Genomic DNA, 19,829 nt, shown 5'->3' on the forward strand with positions numbered 1-19,829 from the left:
AATGCAAATTTAGATTCTAATTAATTGCAAATTTGATTAGGAAGTGAAATTGTAGTGAATGTGATAATTTGTCGAGAAATTATAGACAAATTTTAAAAAATTAGAAGGGCTAAGGTTTTGATAAAATACATAAGGGAGAGAGTAAGATAGAGCAACAAGAAAGATAAAAGAATTTCAAATTTATTGTGATTTTATCCTTATTTTGTGGAATTTTCAAACTCAAACAAGTTGAATGTTTTCCCGTGTTTGCAAAATCAAAATGGAGACTCATGATTGCTACGGACTTTTCTTTATCGTCTTATCGGTCGTCTTATTCTTATATTTAACCCCACATACACATGCACACCGCAATGCAATCGACGTGACATTGTCCATGGCGAAAAATGTCGATCCTAAAGTCATGAAAATTTGTGATTCAACTGACCACCCTTCTCTCTGTCTTGGCACTGTCGTACCCCTCTTAGATGACAAAACTGATCAATTTTCTGTGCTTGAAGTGTCAGTTAAAGCTTGCTCCGAATTAACAAAGTTCGCATTGTCCATGGCGAAAAAAATTTCCAACATGCCCGGAGTTCCTCCTCAGGTAGCCTCTATTATTCGCGATTGCAAAGACAATTACGACGCAGTTATGTCCAATTTTGAGAAAGCAATTAATGCCTTACCTGAACGTGATATAGGAACTCTTAATACCATGCTCAGCGCCGTTATAACAGATGTCGGAGACTGTGAAGACGAACTCTCCAGTACGGCCACGACTTCTCCTCTATCGGATTATGCCGAGAAGTTGACTAACATGACTAGCAATTCTCTTGCCATTGCTTCCCTCCTTCAAGATTGATCGATGAACAAATCCATTTCATGAAAATTGCATAATGGTGTTTAAATTTGCAATTCTAGGATTTATTTATTTTCATCGTTTAGTTAAAGATGTACAAAATTTTGAGCTGTTCTCATTAGTGTGAGAACATCATCAAGAAGCTTATAGGAAATAAGAAGGAAGTTATACTATTAGAATCTACTGTTCACATTTTCGACCTAAAGGACGCCATTTTTCAGTGAAACCATCTATAATTTTTATTTCTTCTGTAAACGAGTGAGTTGGAAATTGGAATCCCAATGATTTCTTTCGGCATCGTTTTGCATCAGGATAAAAAAGAAAGAAAAAAATTTATTTTATCGTCATTTAGTTCTCTCTCTTTTCTCTCTCGACCCCTTTGACAAGCTACAAAAATTTCTATAGAAAATGTGGAAGTTAGAACTTGGCTTGGGATCAATCTGTGAAGTGCAACAGTATTATTGAGCTATATCCAATATCAATATGGTTGTCAAACAACGTTTTCTCAGCAAGGCATGCTGGATGTGCAGAAAGTTAGTAAGGACTATTGTTTTACTTTTATATAAGCAAGATTTGTCAGTATAAAAAGTAAGTTTGAACGATGAAAAAATGAGTAACTTAAAAGTAGAATCGAGTGATTGCAAGGTTCTTTTGTTATGTGCTCGCTTCTGATTGAGATTATTGCATGGTTGTAGAAGTCATTTGCTATCCTCTCAATGAAACTCTAATGGTTTACAGTCTCAACAGTGATTGTTGGAGAAGAATTTGGGATTTCGAGGGTGGCATCCTACTGAAGGATGGCAAAATTTGAAGTTCGGAAGCTTCAATGGGCATGGATTGTAGTCGGGTTTTTAAACCTGCTATGTGTATAGAGGAGCGGTTCACAAAATACACAACAAATGGGGGAATTTCTTTTTTCTTTTTTTTGGCACTATTTTATTTACATGAGACCTACCCTCATCTGAGTATTCTGTATTGTTTCTGTGAATCCATTTCTATACAAATGAATTTTCTTTTAGGTTTTCCCACACCTCACTTGAAATCAAGACATTAGTATTGACCTATCAATTGATTCATAACCTTCCAAGATTTGAGCACAACTAAAATTTCTTTTTGTTTCCAAAATTGTGTAGAAAAGCGTGTCGATTCGTTACAATTTGGCTTGGACAGGTTCTGAAAAAATGTTTTCTAGCTTTGGTTAATGTTGATGTAGGCAGTAGAAAAGTTATAGGTATATATTTATACTAGAAAAAGGCGATGACAATCGATGTCCATCAAGTTCAAGTTAACTTACATTCAACCTACAACATTTCGACCAGGTCAATGGATACAAACAGGATACATAATTGTGAGAAGCGATTATAAGATCTTTATAGTTTTTGTACTACATGAATACATCGTTTTTCATCCTCTACAATATTTCTCAGTCGAAAAAAGAAAGTTATGCATATATGTGTCCATGTTTTGAAATTAAAATGAAATAAGATACTGAATAACCTAGATTACATAATTTTTCGTTCTCAACGCAATTTGGAGTATGAATATCCCTTCCACTTTTTTACATCTACTGCCTTTATGCATATTCAACTCCTATTTACCGTGGTTCACGACTCATCCATGAAGACAGTTCCATACCCGTTAGCTTTCATAAACTTCTTCAAAAGAAGAACAACTATGGCAACGGTAAGCCCAACAGCTGCAAATGTGAAGAAGCGGTCATCAGCCAGCTTGGAATGTCCGGCTTCTGGCTTATGCACCAGCTGCTGCTCGGTTGAGTACGCTACAGGTGCAGGTTGTGATGTCTGAACAGTATTTCCATTTGAAGATGTTTCATTTGCTTCTTCAACGTTACCATCATCTACTGCCTCAATGATCTAAAGATGCATTTCGAGCACTCTCTTGATTTTCACGCTCATTGTTATCATTTGGAACTTCAGAAGCGTTTGTAGTGTTTTCTTGAGGAATTGCAGGTACCCTGCTTAGCATATATTCGTGAATCTGTACAAAAAATAATAAGTATTGGGCTCGCATATAATGTATAAATTCAGGAAAAGTAGGAGATGACAAACCTCGTCAATAAGCTTTTGGCGTTCAGAAGACCCAAACTTTGGGCTAGCTTCACGAGATTTAATTGCTAGAGACCGCCTTACTTCCTTTGGATAGTCCAATGATCCCAGTGCACCGTTTGGGTTGGTGGGCAGAAATGCAATTAGAGCTACCAAAGCAGTCCGGACTGCCAAAACCATCCATATTGACTGGTATCATAAATTTTTGTTTATCACATAGAAAATAAAAATAGGTGTACTCACGGAGCAATTATTGGTTAATAGCAAAGATGATGGCAAAGAACATGCTCCATTCTAGTACTTGATTTTAAAGCAGCCCATGTCTTAATTTCTCTCCCTCTCTTATTCTTGTAGAATAACTTAAAAACCTATCCATTCTCTCTTGAGATCAAGTAACTTTGATGTTATAGTTTTAAGTATGTAAAAACTGCAAAATAGTACCCAATACTGTGAGAATCAACAGTCTCTAACACATTGCTTGAAAAATTTTACGTACTCGTGAAAGGACTCTAAATAGATGACCTCTTCGAGAGTGTTGTATATGCAAAAAGGCATAATAAGTGCAACATACTCTCATTGGATATTTTACGCTCATTTATATTACAATTCTCTCAACATTTAGCCTCAGTTTGTTTTAGCTAAAATTTATATTTATAGTAGATTTTGATAAAAGTAATGAAATGTGTGGTTTGAAAAGTTGACAAAAATTGTAAGTCCTATAAAAATGCATGGTTGAAAATGAGTTTGAGAAAGTGGGGACCAAACATGGGCTTAGTATAGTTGCTTGTAGGAGTTATGAAGATGCCGCAAATGCATATGGAATATCATACAAAAGACATAAAGATGATTTAAATACATCTCGTAATAAGATAAAACAGATAACTTTATCTAGTAATGGGCTAGAATCACTGGAAACATGAAAATAGCTTGAGAAGAAAAGTAACCACTCCAAGATGGTTGCCAGTGCTCAGGATGATGACTTGAAATGCTCAAGCATATCTTGGTTTGAGTTTCAAATCGACCATTTGGCTGTAAAGGGGAAATCCAAATTACATTAGCAAATTTCTGTCAATATCAATTCAAATTTCATAGTAACTCTTAGAAGGAGTAAACTATAATCTTTTACTACACATCCTTGTTGAAATTCCAAGAACTCAAACAGTGAGCTACTTGAGAAATGGAGCATTACCGTCAACAGCACAAATGAAGGAGGCTTGAAAGGATATTCAGCAGGCAACTGGATCCTTCCATGATATATTCCTCCCTCAAACTCCGAATCTTGGGGTCCCCTAATTGCAAATTGCCATTCAAATATGTTTTCCTGAAAACAAAATTTTGGGGCCTGAGTTCAGATTGTTGTAGCATAATTCACAAAAAATATAAAAAATAAAAATAAAGAAGCCAATTGAGAGTAAAATTACTTGCTTCAACATGACAAAAACAGCACAGCATTTCATTTTATAATTTAGACACAAGGCTGCACCTTGTTCACCAGTAAAATCAAACAGAAAGGAATGAATCTTCTACATGGTTTTAAGTTTCCAAACTTAAAAATTTTCACACAAGTTAAGAGAAAAGATTAAATAACTTGAGCTATCACATATGTTAATAAGTAAAAACCATACACAATACTCAAACCAAAAGAATTTCAACATTAGATAATTCCATTCGCTTACTCGTCATCCCAAAATACAAAATAAATTTCACTATTTCAGATAAGAAATTAAAAAAGAACACATCCCATATTCACATTTATGGTGAATACGATCAATAAGAACACTGGAAAAATAATAGATGAAAATAAATGTTTCCAACGTCATTTTAGGGATTCCACTACATCTCAAAAATAAAATTCATCGTTCATATCCATCAAGAAACCCTCTAAAAAAAAATTCAGAGATATTTTCCATCACAAAAATTAGCTGAACATGATCATGAATAAAACAAATAAAGAAGGCAGTTTAGAAAATGGAATTAAAATTATTTTTTAAATAAACCGCCTCAAATAAATCAGAAATATTTTCCATTACAGAAATTTAGCTGAATACAATTATATATAAACCAATTAAAGAGGCAGATTAGGTATGAAATGGAAATTATTTTTTAATATAAAACCCCTAATAAAATCATAAATATCTTCGACAGCAGACAATTAACTGAATTCCATTCAAAACAATTCAATTAAAAAGGCATTTAAGGAAATGTAATTGAAGTCAGCTTTAGGAAACGGAATTGAAATTGTTTTTAAATAAAAAAAAAAATCAATTACGTGAGCGGTTTAGGTAACTGAATTAAAATTTATTCTAAAAATAAACCTCGAGAGGTAGGCTCATAAAATCATCGGAAGGATTGGAATGCATCTCTTTGACCTCCTGCAAAATCCTCTTCACCGCTGGATTTTTCAGATTGTACTTATCCTCCGCCATTATTTTTAGATCCAAGAATAAAATGAATTTTTTGATCAATAGAAAACAAACTATTATAGAGAGAGGGAGCGAGACTTTTGGTGAGATATTTTTTATACGTTCAAATTACAATGGAGGTCACCAAATTTTGAGTGAAATTTCATTTTAGTTCTTCATGCTTTTACTGAGTTAATTATTCCAATGATCACTGAACTTTGGTCCATATCTTTGATTGGTTATTAAATTTTAAAATATCGAGTTTTAATCACTAAATTTAAGTAATGTCTTCAATTGCTTATTAAACTTATATCTATATCTTAGATTTCTCATTGAAATTTAAAAGGTCGAGTTTTGGCTGCTAAACGTTAGAATATACCGTACGTTATTCATTAGCGTAACTGTTAAACTTTGAAAAATATCAAATTTGCAGTGAGTAATGTATAATATTTTTCAAAGTTCAGTGAGTAATGTACAATATTTTTCAAAATTCAATTACCAAAACTCGACATTTGAAACTTTAGTGAGTAATCGAAAACGTGGAAATCTATCATCAACCTTTTCAGCATAATCCATCGCAATCTTTTATGTAGCAAAATTCGTCGTTACTTCCTTTTTGGCAATTAAATGGCAAATTTGTCATTCTCTTTAATTAAATATAAAAAGAAGACGTAAAATAACAAAAAAATTGTAAATACATTTCCATAACTTTTCAAAACTACGAATAAATTACAAGTATAATAGTTAAATACATATTAACACCAAAAAAAAATAGTAGAGTCGTGCATTATTAGTATCTCTTTAGATTCAGTTAGTTTCAATCTTATTTCGTATATTTTTTATGCTTCTTGCAGCATAAGGGGTATTACCCTACAAAGTCTGCAATCTTTTTTTAATACTAATGGGTGAACGTGCGTTACACGTTAATTGGTTAATGTTTAAAATAAGTGTATGTAAATTTTAGAAAAATTCATTTATAAATTTGAAAGGTATTCATAAATTTGTTGAAATTGACTTATTTTTCGTCAATTTCTCTGTATATTTTTTATTCTTCTTATGAACATTAGAAAATTTGCATATATTTATACCAGATATTTTCCTGTACAAAAGTTTGTGGGAAACTTTTTTATGCAGAATATATTTCTTTATATATATTAGCCAAGCCTAAAATATGATTTAGCCAGTCAAGCTTTGACTCTTCCATACTATGCAATTTTAAGGTTTGAGTTTGGTAAATTTTTAGGGTTTTTCTAATAATTAAAACGACAGGTAAACTATAGTACTTGCAAAGTTGCACGCGGTTGAATAGCAATATAGAGGATAAATTTTAATTCGTTTCTAAATCCTAGACTTCAATTTATTTCAATTTGATCATTAATCTTAAATTTAGTTTCAAAATTAAAATATAAGGACACAATTGAGAATCTTCTAAAAGTTAAGTGACTACAAATGATATTTACCCTACTGTCTCAAGAATTTTTCTTTAGAAAAATTCATATCTAAGAGATTAACTATAACTCATTTCAAAACTAAGAAACAAAATTTAAATTTCAAAAATCAAACATTATTAAATTTTATTTATGAAATAATTAATTAATTATATTAACGTCGTAATTTTATATATTTTGGTTACAAATTATCGAATTAATTGGTCAAAAATTAATTTTTAATCACAAAACAAAAAAATTATAAGTAAAAAAATTATTTTACGATCACAAATCAAAATTTTATAGGTCATGTATTATTCCTTGCTCATAAATCACAAATTTTACAAGTCACAGCTTATTTTATAATTATAAAATATCAAATTAATTGGTCACAAATTATTTATCAATCACAATCTAATAAAATATAAGTCACGATCATATTTTTAGGTCACTTATTATTTATTTGACACAAATTTACCAATTTATTGGTCATGATCAATTGAATAATTGGTCACAAGCAACCACTCACTACAACAACTACGGCCCCACCACTAGATCACTGTCATGGCCATGATCATCACTATTGCCAACACTATTGCTAAATGCATTGTCATCACCATCGCCACCTCCAAATCCATCATCAGCAGCAGCACCAAATCCACCAATAGCATCGCCAATAAAACTACTCCAACATTACCAAATCATGGAAACAACCACCGCCACCAACCAATTAAAATCAACTAAATCTGGCGTGCCCGCCATCCTTCATGCCCAAAAATCATCTCAAAACCACGTGCCGCTGCGAGCAAGGTGACATAGTCCATTCTGAACTGGTTCTAAGCGGTGGCCCTTGCGTTAACGATGAATAATGGGAGATCTATGAGTGGCTGCAGTACCGCTTCAAGGGGGGAAAACGACGTCGTGGGCAGAGATGGGCGATGTAACGAGGTTGCGCTGTCATGTGGTGATGGTATTTTACAATGCTATCTTGCGAGGTTACACTTTACGATGCTATACTATCTTGCGACAGTGGTGCAAGGCTGCGCCATGGGAAAAGAGGGAGGAGAGCCATGTCGTCTGTGGGAGTTGATAGAAAGAGTAAGATGAGAGAAAATAGAAAGCGGAAAAGGAGAGTGGAAATTGTTTTTAGGGAAAATTGCAGCCAAGGTATCAAACATTTCGTTTATTAGCAGACTTTGTCCAAACCTTTAGTTTGTGTCACCGTGAGTACCAAACCTTTAAAAAATTCTCTGTTCAAGTCCAGATTGACGCTTTCCGTTAGTTTGACCCAAAAACTGTTAGTTGACCTCGAAAATTAAACAATCTAATAATTTTAACCAATTAAGGCAAGGGTAAAATTGTAACTTTATAATTTTAATATAAAGAAATTATTAAAAATGAAAATAAAAAATAAAAACCCTATCTCTTCCTTCAATCTCTCCCAATCACCTAACCCCAATTGATCTTATCTCCATCATTTCAATATCATTCATTGTTGTATGCAAGCCTAATTCTGCAACATTAGTAGCCACAATAGAAGGACCCTCCTGTGATGTTGCAGCTATGGAAGGAATTACTCCGAGGTCAAAATTGGCAACGAAGAAGAAGATGGAAATGAGTATGAATAAATCGATGGATTTTCATTTTGACAGTATACAGATTTTCTACTTTAGCTTATTTCGGTTCAGCTAGCAGATTTTGGTGAGTTTCAGATTTGGGACAGCCCGATTTTCTATCCAGTTCAAGCTTTGGTTTGTTTCAAGTTTCTTGTGTTCGATTGTTTCTCTTCTACTTTGAGACGTCCAGCCAAGGTTTAGATGCTTGTGTTCTTGGTGTTCTTGGGGTTTTCGGTGGACCTCTTTTACTGTGTGTGCTTGGGTTTTCAGTAAACCTATTTTACTGTGTGTTCTTGGGGTTTTCTAGATTGCAGGATATGTATGTATTGTGTATGTAGAGGTGCTAGTTGATTAATTTCTGAATTTGAATTTGGTCAACACAGTCTATTTTTCAATTTTCTGCATTTATACAAAGCTTGGTGACTTAGACATTGCAACCTGTAGAAATTTTTTGCAGATTTTTTGGCACGTCTAGTGCCTTTATCCTACTTGTTTTGTACGCTATTGAGGAGAAATTGTCTTCAAAGCTGAAAAAAGCCTCAACGGTGGTGCCGTCAACCGTCAATTGGGTAGAGGTGATTTTGATTTTAGGGTAAAGGAATTGGAAGAGATTGAAGGAGGAGATGGGTTTTCATTTTTTTTTATATTTTCCTTTTTAATAATTTTTTTATATTAAATTATAAAGTTACAATTTTACCCTTACCTTAATTGGTTAAATTTATTAGATTGTTTAATTTTTGAGGTCAACTAACAGTTTTTGGGTCAAACTAACGGAAAGCGTCAATCTGGACTTGAACTGCGAATTTTTTAAAGGTTTGGTACTCACGGTGGCACAAACTAAAGGTTTGGAAAAAGTCTGCTAATAAATGAAAGGTTTGGTACCTTGACTGCAATTTTTCCTTGTTTTATGGTTGAGGAAGAAATTGAATTGGGGTTATGGGGTGGGTGGATTAGTTTAATATATAAAATTTTAATTATATCTGATTTTTCAAAGAAAAACTCTTAATTATGTGCAAAGATATTGAAAAACACTTAATTCCTATAATTTTCACATTTTTCTTTATGACTGTTAATCTTGGGCCTTAGGAATGCTGGACTATATCAAGTAGGGATAGGCCTTGTCGAGGCAATAGTACCAAGCCAAGTCGACACTTGGAGGTCGAAATAGCAAACTATGCTATTTGGCCTTCCATTTTAAAGGGCAACTTACTCAAATGCACTAAAAAAGGGCTTCTATTCGAACAAGGAAATAACACACAACTACTATATTATAAAAATTACATTTCACAACTAATAAACTTACAAAACACTTTCATATATCAGATGGTAATTTCATTTAATAATATATATAATATATAATATACAATTAATTTTTATACAATTGACATACATTAAATTCTCAATCCACCTTACGGACCCTACACTCGCCCACCCTCCCAATTGTAAACCCCATCCCATCCAACCTCACCCCACTGTAGAAGTTTCCAAAAATTCAAGACATCATTTGTTTAGGAAATAGATCTACGAGGTGACAGTGATGGTGCCCTACAGGTGATGAAAGTGCATTAGAGATTAATCTGAGTGGTGGTGGTAGTGATGAGAGGTAGCAACATTTTGGTCATTGTGTGGTAGCAGTAGTGGTGTATTGTATGGACCAAATTTGTAATTAACTGTGTTATCTATGACTAGATTTATTGTTTGTGACCATACTTGTGTTATTTGTGACTAACTGTGACCAAAATTCTCATTAGTGTGATCGTCTATAACCAAATATATCTAATTTGTAACTGTGTGTGATAGAGTCGCTAACCCTCATTATATGTGACTAACTATGATGAAGTTTGCATTTATTGTGATTATATGTGGCCGAGTCAATCTTAACCATGATGGTATATGACCAAGTCACAATTGATTGCAATTAACACATAATTGGTCACAATCGATCATAAATACATATAGAGTTTATCATAGAGAGTCACCGAAAATAAATCCACATATACTACATACCAATACCACAATATATACCTTCACAGACGGTCACAATTTACATGGGCTTTGGTCACACCTGGTGACAATTTATACAAACTTGGTTATAGAAAGCCACCCATATATAATTCATGATTAGTGTCTAAAAGTGCTTCAAAGATATATCATTTACAAGACATTTTACATTCACTTTGTTTAAAAACACTAATGTTAGTCTCTAATTTCAATTCTCTTGCCGTAAATTCAATTTCCATAAATACATGGTTAAAAATATAATTAATTGAAATACGTATTTACATACATGTCGGCATGAGTATTATACATTTGAAAGAGTATTTATTTGATGTATTTCACATGTATTTTTAATTTAGAACAAGTGTAGCAAGTTTTTGGCGCCGTTGCCGGAGATTTTGCGTCAAAGATTATTTTCTGCTACTTTCTGTGAGGTTTTTTTCTCCTTCATAATCTTTACAAATCAGGTACACTCGTTCCTTTTTCAATCTTATTACTTTAGTTATTTTACTTTAAAGGAAGGCTGAGCCACCTTCTTCTTTTTTTCTTTCTTTAAAGGGAAGGCCGAGCCTCCCGATCTGTCGTCTTTTTATTATATAGTTGGCTGTGCAACCTAATTTTCGTTCTTATTATATGGTTGGCCGTGCCACCTAATTTTCGTTCGTTACATCTACTTTTTGTTATTTTATGTCATATTGGTATCGTGAATTAAATTCTTATCGTTTAGTTAAAGATAATTGTGAAACTTTATTTAGTAATTTATTTGACTCCTCTCAATACTCACTTACATCTTCCACCATGGCTGATAATGAAAGCGTACATGATGAAAATGAAAACCAACAAGCACGAACCATGCGTGATTACTTGCAACCTCCTCGAAATTCTGCTCCTTCATATTTCATTTTCCCTCTTAATGCTAATAATTTCCGATTCAAGCCGGGTATGATTCCATTACTTCCTAATTTTCATGGCTTAGAATCCGAAAGTCCATATTTGCATCTTAAAGAATTTGAGGAAGTATGTGCCACATTTAACGATCAAACTTGTCCCAATGAAATTGTTAAGTTGAAATTGTTTCCTTTTTCTCTAAAAGATAAAGCAAAAACTTGGCTTAACTCTTTGAAACCTAGGTCGATTGGCACATGGCATGAAATGCAAAGTGAGTTTTTGAAGAAATTCTTTCCAACACATAAAACTAATGCTTTGAAAAGACAAATCCAAATTTTTTCTCAAAAAACCAGTGAAGTGTACTTTCAATTAGAAAGATTTAAAGATTAGTTAAATACATGCCCACATCATGATTTTGAAAAATGGCGTACTATAAGTTTCTTTTATGAGGGCCTAACTCCTGAAACAAAACAATTTGTAGAAATGATGTGCAATGGTGAATTTTTAGATAAAGATCCAAATGAAGCTTTGGAATTTCTAGATCATCTAGTTGAAAATTCTCAATCTTGGCAAAAAGTAAAACCAATCGAAAACTCAATTAGATCTAGTCTTGCTAGTTCTAGTGGAGGAAAATATCAATTGAGTCAAGATGATGATCTAAATGCTAGGATTGCTAGTTTGTCTAGAAAGGTTGAAGCTATGGAATTAAGGAAAGTAAAGGAAGTTAAACCCGTGCAAAATGATGAAATTTGTAGCATTGGTGAAACTTTTGGTCATCTTACGCATGATTGTCCTAACATTCCAGTTTTCAAAGAAGTTTTACATGATCAAGCCAATGCTATGAACACTTTCAAAAAGCCTTTTTCTTCTTCATACTCAGAAACATATAATCAACAATGAAGAAATCATCCCAACTTTAGTTGGAGAGATGATAATCATGTTCATTTATCACAACCTCAAGGGCTTTCAAAATTTCCTTCTTTTCCACCACCACAATCAAAGACTCTTGAGGAAACATTGCAGTCTTTTATGCAAGGACAAACAAATATTAATAATCAAACTTCACAAGCCATCAATGAAATCAAGAACACACTTTCTTCATTGACCTCTTCTTTACGTTCCCAAGAGAAAGGCAAATTTCTTGCTCAACCTCAACTAAATCCTTCTGGGCAATTTAATGTAAATGCTTCTGGTTCTTCTGAAAGTCAACAAGAAAATGCCAACTCCATCACAACTCTTCGTAGTGGAAAAATTATTGACAAAACAATCCCTTCAAAAGAACTAAAATCTGGTGGTACTTCAAAGCAAGAAAATGACGTTTCCAAAAGTAAGGAAAAGATCATTTCTGAACATATTGTTGAAAAATGTCCCATTCCAGCTCCATTTCCTCAACGATTGCAACCAATTTCAAAATTCAACCATAATTCTGAAAATTTTAAACTTTTCAAACAAGTCAAAATTAACATACTATTATTGGATGCAATCAAACAAGTTCCTTCATATGCAAAATTTTTAAAAGACTTGTGCACTGTCAAGAGGAAACTTAATGTTCAACAGAAAGCATTTTTGACAGAGAATGTGAGCTCATTCATTCAACAAAACACTCCACCTAAATTCAAAGATCCTGGTTGTCCAACAATTTTTTGTGTGATTGGAAATAATAGGATAGAGCGTGCTTCGCTTGATCTTGGTGCTAGTGTTAATCTATTACCTTTTTCTGTGTATGAGCAACTTGGTTTGGGAGAGCTTAAACCAACAGCAACAACACTTCAACTTGCTGATCGTTCAGTAAAAGTTCCAATAGGGGTTGTAGAGGATGTTCTAGTTCAAATTGATAAATTCTATTATCCTGTTGATTTTATAATTTTGGACACACATCCTATTTTAAATTCAAATGCACAAATACCTGTCATTCTAGGACGTCCCTTTCTTACTACTTCAAATGCGTTGATAAATTGTAGAAATAATATCTTAAAACTCTCTTTTGGAAATATGAATGTGGAAATGAATGTTTTTAACACTTGCAAGCAACATGGAGATAATGATGATTTACATGAAGTAGATTTTATTGAACAATTGTTGATGATCAGTTTATCACTACATCTTCATCTAATGTGCTAGAATTTGAATTTAAAAATAATTCTGAAAATTCGCATATAATTTCTTTGTTGAATTCTTTTCAGGAGAAAAAGACAAGTGATTGGAAATTAAAGTTTGAAAAATTATCACAACAGTCCAATATGTCCATGATTTCAAGTGTTCAAATGTCAAAGCTCGACTTGAAGCCATTACCATCTAATCTGAAATACTCATTTTTGGGTGAAGATGAAACTCTTCCGGTAATAATTTCTTCCCAACTTGATGCGCACCAAGAAGGTAAGTTATTGCAAACTTTAAAAATGCATAAAAATGTTTTAGGATGGACCATAGCTGATATAAAGGGGATTAGTCCTTTGATTTGCACACATAAGATTTATTTGGAGGAATATGCTAAACCTACAAGAGAAATGCAAAGAAGGCTTAATCCTGTTTTAAAAGAGGTGGTAAGAAATGAAGTCATTAAACTCTTAGATAATGAAATCATTTATCCTATTTCTAATAGTAGATGGGAAAGTCCAACCCAAGTTGTACTAAAAAAATTTGGTGTTACTGTAGTCAAAAATGAAGAAAATGAGTTAATTCCAACTATAACTGTTACTGGTTGGCGCATGTGTATCGACTATAGGAAACTCGACTCAATGACTAGGAAAGATCATTTTCCTTTACCTTTTATGGATCAAATGTTGGAAAGAGTGGCAGGACATGAATTTTATTATTTTCTAGATGGATATTCTGGATATAACCAAATTGAAATTATACCTGAGTACCAAGAAAAGACCACTTTCACATGTCCCTTTAGTACTTTTGCTTATCGTAGAATGTCTTTTGGATTATGTAATGCACCAGCTACATTTCAAAGATGCATGCTTAGTATTTTTAGCTACATGATTAAAAGATCTTTGGAAGTTTTCATGGATGATTTTACTGTTTTTGGCGATTCATTTGATGATTGTCTAACTAACTTGCAAAAAGTTTTAGTTAGGTGTGAAGAAAAGAACCTTGTGCTCAACTGGGAAAAATGTCATTTTATGGTCACTAAGGGCATCGTACTTGGTCATATTGTATCACCTAATGGAACTGAGGTAGACAAATCTAAAACTGAATTGATTTCTAATTTGCCTACTCCACATAGTGTTAAAGAGGTAAGATCTTTTTTAGGACACGCTGGTTTTTATAGAAGGTTTATCAATGACTTTAGTGCCATATCGAAACCATTGTGTAATCTCTTATCTAAAAACATGCCTTTTGGATGGTCTAAGTCTTGTCAAGAAGCTTTTGTTAAACTAAAGAACATGCTTACTAGTGATCCTATCATGCAACCGCCAGATTGGAATTTACCTTTTAAAATGACGTGTGATGCTAGTGATTATGCTATTGGAGCTGTCTTAGGCCAAAGAAAAGATAAGAAACCTCATGTCATTTACTATGCAAGTAAAACTCTAAATAATGCTCAAATGAATTATTCTACCACTAAAAAAGAATTGCTTCCCGTAGTGTTTGCTTTGGACAAATTTCGATCATATCTTGTTGGCTTACCAATTGTTATTTTTAGTGATCATGCAGCTTTAAAATATCTTCTCTGTAAGAAAGATGCCAAACCTAGGTTGATTAGGTGGATTCTTTTACTCCAAGAATTTGACATCACCATTCGAGAAAAGAAAAGAGTAGAGAATGTTGTAGCTGATCACTTGTCTAAGCTTACTTGTGATGAATTGTTTGAAACAACATCAATCAAGGATACTTTCCCTGATGAACAACTTTTTAGTGTTTCTTACTTGCCTTGGTTTGCTGATATTGCTAATTTTCATGTGACAGGTCAAATACCATCTCATTGGAATGCCTAGGACAAAAAGAAATTTTTCAAAGAGGTAAAACATTTCTTTTGGGATGATCCTTACCTGTTTAAATATTGTCCAGACCAAAGAATAGGAAGATGTGTGCCAAATAATGAAATCCAAAAGATAATTGCCTTTTGCCATTCTAAAGCATGTGGTGGTCACTTTTCTTCAAAGAAAACTGCTGAAAAAATCTTGCAGTCTGGATTTTATTGGCCAACTCTTTTCAAAGACACATGAATTTTGTAAAGCTTGGGAATGTTGTCAAAAATTAGGTAGGATAACTCGTAGAAATATGATGCCACTGACACCCATACTAGTTATTGAAATATTTGATTGTTGAGGTATCGATTTCATGGATCCATTCCCATCATCTTTTGGTTATTTATACATCTTGGTGGGAGTTGATTATGTTTCTAAATGCGTAGACGCAATTCATTGTAAGCACAATGATCACAAAATTGTTTTGAAATTTTTGAAAGAAAATATTTTGTCAAGATTTGGAATATCTCGAGCCATTATAAGCGATGGGGGTTTACACTTCTGTAATAAACCTTTTAATGCCCTAATGAAAAAATATGGGATTACTGATAAAGTGTCTACTCCTTATCACCCAGACACTAGTGGTCAAGCTGAACTTGCAAATAGAGAGATTAAATGCATTTTGGAAAAAACAGTGAATCCAAATAGAAAAGATTGGTCTTTACGATTAACTCATACTCTTTGGGCTTATCGTACAGCTTTCAAAACACCCCTTGGTATGTCACCTTATCGACTTATTTTTTGAAAAGCCTTGTCATTTACCTGTTAAGTTGGAACACAAAGCATTTTGGGCTATTAAAATGTTTAATTTCGGTTTAGATGAGGCAGGTTCAGTTAGAAAACTTCAACTGAATGAGTTGGAAGAAATCAAGAATGAAACTTATGAGAACTCTCGAATTTACAAGGAAATAATGAAGGTATTCCATGATAAAAATATTGTTAGAAAAACTTTTGAGCCTTCCCAAAAAGTTCTCTTATACAACTCAAGGTTACATTTATTTCCTGGAAAATTACACTTCAAGTGGACTGGTCGTTTCATTGTCAAAACTGTTTACCCACATGGAGCTGTAGAAATTGAAAATCCAAGTAATGGAAATATTTTTAATGTTAATGGACATCGTTTGAAACCATTTCTTGAGAATTTCTCTAGATTAGAAGAGTCCATTGCTTTACATGATCCTAAAGATTAATATCATTTTCTCATTGTTTTATTTTGTTATGTTTGTTTTCAATTTTATAATGTTGTGTTTTTTTTGGTCTGTTTCTTTTATTGTCTTTTTTTTTTATTAATGAAATTGAAGGTTCGTTCGGGCCAAGTTTATGTAGACTTTCCAGGTAAAGCTCAAAACCCGTCCCTTTGTTCAAAATTTTGCTCCTTATTGCCCTTCATATATTTTGCACATTTAATCTTTACATTGAGGATAATGTTTCATTTAAGTTGGGGGAAAGGAATCAAAATGTTATAAAAAAAAAAAAAAAGGTTCTTACCGACCGATGATAATATTTGAAATTGTTTTTATATTATTGTGACTAGGGGATGCTGCTTTGATTTAGTTTAAGCTTGTTCATGTTAGATTGATTTACATTGAGCAAAATAATCATGAAAATCACATATTATTTCGATTGGATCAATGGATAGAATATGTAGAATTAACTATGACAAAAAAAAAAAAAAATTCCAACTAAACCAACTCTACGATAGTTTGGGGTGGTTGAGCTGTTGTGGGGAGACATTGAGATAGATGTGGATTCCATGTGTGTTAAATTTTGTGTGGATTGATTAAGACCAATGAGATAATAATTAGGTGAAAATCTTAAGTTAAAGATCGATTTTCGAGAATAACTGTTTAATGAGAGGCATTGCACTAATCATTACATAGAAGGGAAAAAGCTGTCATGTTGTGAAGCTACCCTAAAAAAGCCCAATGAGGACAATTATATACATAAAAAGAGATAGGCTAGTGCATGAAACAGAATACGCACTTCAAACTTGAAAAAAGCAGGTGCATGAAACAGAAGACACACTACATGCCTTGATTAAGTCCCAAACACTTATTTTAGAGATTTAGACATTTGATAAGGGATTAGTAGCTTAGTTGATTCTTGGAGGTTGTATCAATCAAAATTAAAGAGAATCCTCATTTATTGATGTGTTGAGCAATAATTAGTAAAATCTAACCAAACTAGAGAGGGTAAGTAATAGCATACAAATTTAACCATAAATCACACCTTAGAAAAATAGTTACAAAATCAAGTTTGGGGGTGTGTATCCCACGAGAGAAGAGAGAAATAATTGACCATTGAGGGTCGGGATGAGTCCAATTTGAAAAATGTAGCAATCGAAAAAAAAATGTGTTTTGTTCGTTTCAAATAAAATTTTCTTATAGGACTCAAATATAATTTGGGTTATATTATTTTGTCGCTACGACACTTCCTAATAGTCCAAATTAAATTTTGGTCACGAAAGTAAAATTTCGCGTACTTGATTTTCTTAAAATTTACAAGGTTCTAAAATCTCTTTAGACGACAAATTTTATTTGTTACTTTGTTTTGACGACACACATTTTATGGTATATCTATTAAATCTTTGAAAGTTAGACTAGAAAAACCTATTGTATAGTACATTAACCATCCTAACTTACCTTAATATTTAAACCCCATTTTTTTTATTAATAAAAAAAATACAAATAAATAAATAAGAAGAAAACTGTCATTTTGTTTTTAAACTACCATTTGGTTAGTGGGATGATAACCTACACGTCCCTATCCATATCCATTTGGAAGTTAACATTTTAAAATTTCAACCACCCCCATTTCCTCAAGTGTAACCTCCAATTTTAAATACAACTCCCACCACCATTGCAATTGAAAATTTGTAACTCCCATTTTATAATTCTACACGGCCTCTCTCTCTCTCTCCCTATTATACTTATGCATCAAATTATTTTGCCCCTTCTTCCATAGACAAAAAAAAAAGAACTTTGAATCTGAAAATTTCTAAAGAAAAGGGCAAGATGTACGCTGCATTTTATTCTTTGGACACGAAAGGATATTTCAAATTCCAAGCATTAAGATAGGGGTGTTTCGGCACTTATGTAAGTGATGTAAGATTTATATATTTTCGTTTGCATTAAATGTGTTATTGTGTTGCTCATGATGGAATCACCGTTTGGTGGTTTAAACAAGAGATGAAGAGATGACCATGAGAAATGAAATGAGGTTATCAAAATCTAAGAGTAAGCGGACTGACTGATCACCAATTCGCTTGAAATTGACGGTGACACAATTGACCAAAGTTTGCATTTCTAAAAATATATATTTTTACCGTTTACTTAAGTGTTTCCTACTGAGTATTATTTATAGTACTCACCCCTTCTAAAAATTTTATAGGTTAAGATTGAAGCATGGTAGTGGTTGGCATGGTGGCAAGTGTTCGACGATCTGAAATGCTTTCACTTCATAGTAAAGATTTCCATTTTGTAAATATTTTATGGATCTTAGATGAACTTTTAGAAATGCTTTTAATGTTTTTTTTGTTCCATTTTTATACAGTGCATGTTAACAAGAATTTAAAAGTGTTGGATTGATTTGTATGAAGTTTTATTTTATGCTGGATGGAAATTTCAGTTTCTGTCCATCTAGTTGAAAATAGCATGACTTGGGCTACAGTGCATGTTTTAAAGTGAAATTAGATTAGTTTGAAAGATCCATGAATTTTCTAATCGTAGCCTTTGGAATTTCCTTAAAATATTATCTAGAGAAAAAGTTATGCTCATTTTAGTAAACTGCGTCGTTACAAATCCGAGTTTTCTGTCCAGCATTTTAGAGCAACATTTTCTTGCTTCAAACGTTATCGTCGAGACCCCAAATTTTTATATGTGGTACATATATGAATGATTTAGTCCCTATAAAAATTTCATAAATTTTAATAGACATTTACTAGGCCAAAGATATTTTTCTTCCGCTATCGTTAAATCCGTAACTGTCAATTTGTCTTCAAATCTTTTACAAAATCAAATTTTGCTACATTTGCCTAAGTTATATAGATAACTACCTTCCATTATATTTTTATATATTTAAAAAAAATTGGATTTATAAAATACTTTGGCTAGCGTAAAAGAGGTCGAACCAAAGAAAGATACAAATATTATTTTAACGTTTCGATTTCCGAGAATTCGGGGCGTTACAAAAAAAGGTGTGTGATTGAATTGATTATGCTCACGCACACACGTTGATCAAGCATTGGACAAGTTAGACTATATTTTGGTAGCAAACCTTAGAAGTCTTTTGTTAAACATTTTCAAATCTTGAGACAAATGCGACAAGCTATTTCATTTGAACTATTTTTGAATTTTTATTCCTAGAGACTAGCAATATCTTGGTTGGGGAGTGTGATTAGTTTTTAAAAGTGTTTCAAAGATACATCATTTACAAGGCATTTTACATTCACTTTGTTTAAAAACACTAATGTTAATCTCTAATTTCAATTCTCTTGCCATAAATTCAATTTTCATAAATACATAGTTAAAAATGCAATTAATTGAAATACGTATTTAAATACATGTTGGCATGAGTATTATTCATTTGAAAGAGTATCTATTTGATATATTTCACATGTAT

General features: G+C 32.7%; 2 protein-coding genes and 2 pseudogenes across 2 annotated transcripts; 3 read left to right on the top strand and 1 right to left on the bottom strand.

Moving 5' to 3' along the window:
- Positions 1-373: 373 nt before the first annotated feature.
- LOC111373430 (pectinesterase inhibitor 1-like) lies at positions 374-838 on the top strand. The gene has a single exon (XM_022995967.1). The coding sequence runs from the start codon at positions 374-376 to the stop codon at positions 836-838; it is 465 nt and encodes a 154-aa protein (XP_022851735.1).
- Positions 839-2,242: 1,404 nt separating this feature from the next.
- LOC111373432 lies at positions 2,243-5,374 on the bottom strand (annotated as a pseudogene).
- A 6,239-nt stretch (positions 5,375-11,613) lies between these two features.
- On the top strand, positions 11,614-12,284 carry LOC111373434. Its single transcript, XM_022995969.1, has one exon. The coding sequence runs from the start codon at positions 11,716-11,718 to the stop codon at positions 12,130-12,132; it is 417 nt and encodes a 138-aa protein (XP_022851737.1). The 5' UTR covers positions 11,614-11,715; the 3' UTR covers positions 12,133-12,284.
- LOC111373433 lies at positions 12,262-16,448 on the top strand (annotated as a pseudogene).
- Positions 16,449-19,829: the final 3,381 nt, after the last annotated feature.

Source organism: Olea europaea, unplaced genomic scaffold (assembly GCF_002742605.1).
Source record: "Olea europaea var. sylvestris unplaced genomic scaffold, O_europaea_v1 scaffold1132, whole genome shotgun sequence".
Taxonomy (NCBI): Eukaryota; Viridiplantae; Streptophyta; class Magnoliopsida; order Lamiales; family Oleaceae; genus Olea; species Olea europaea.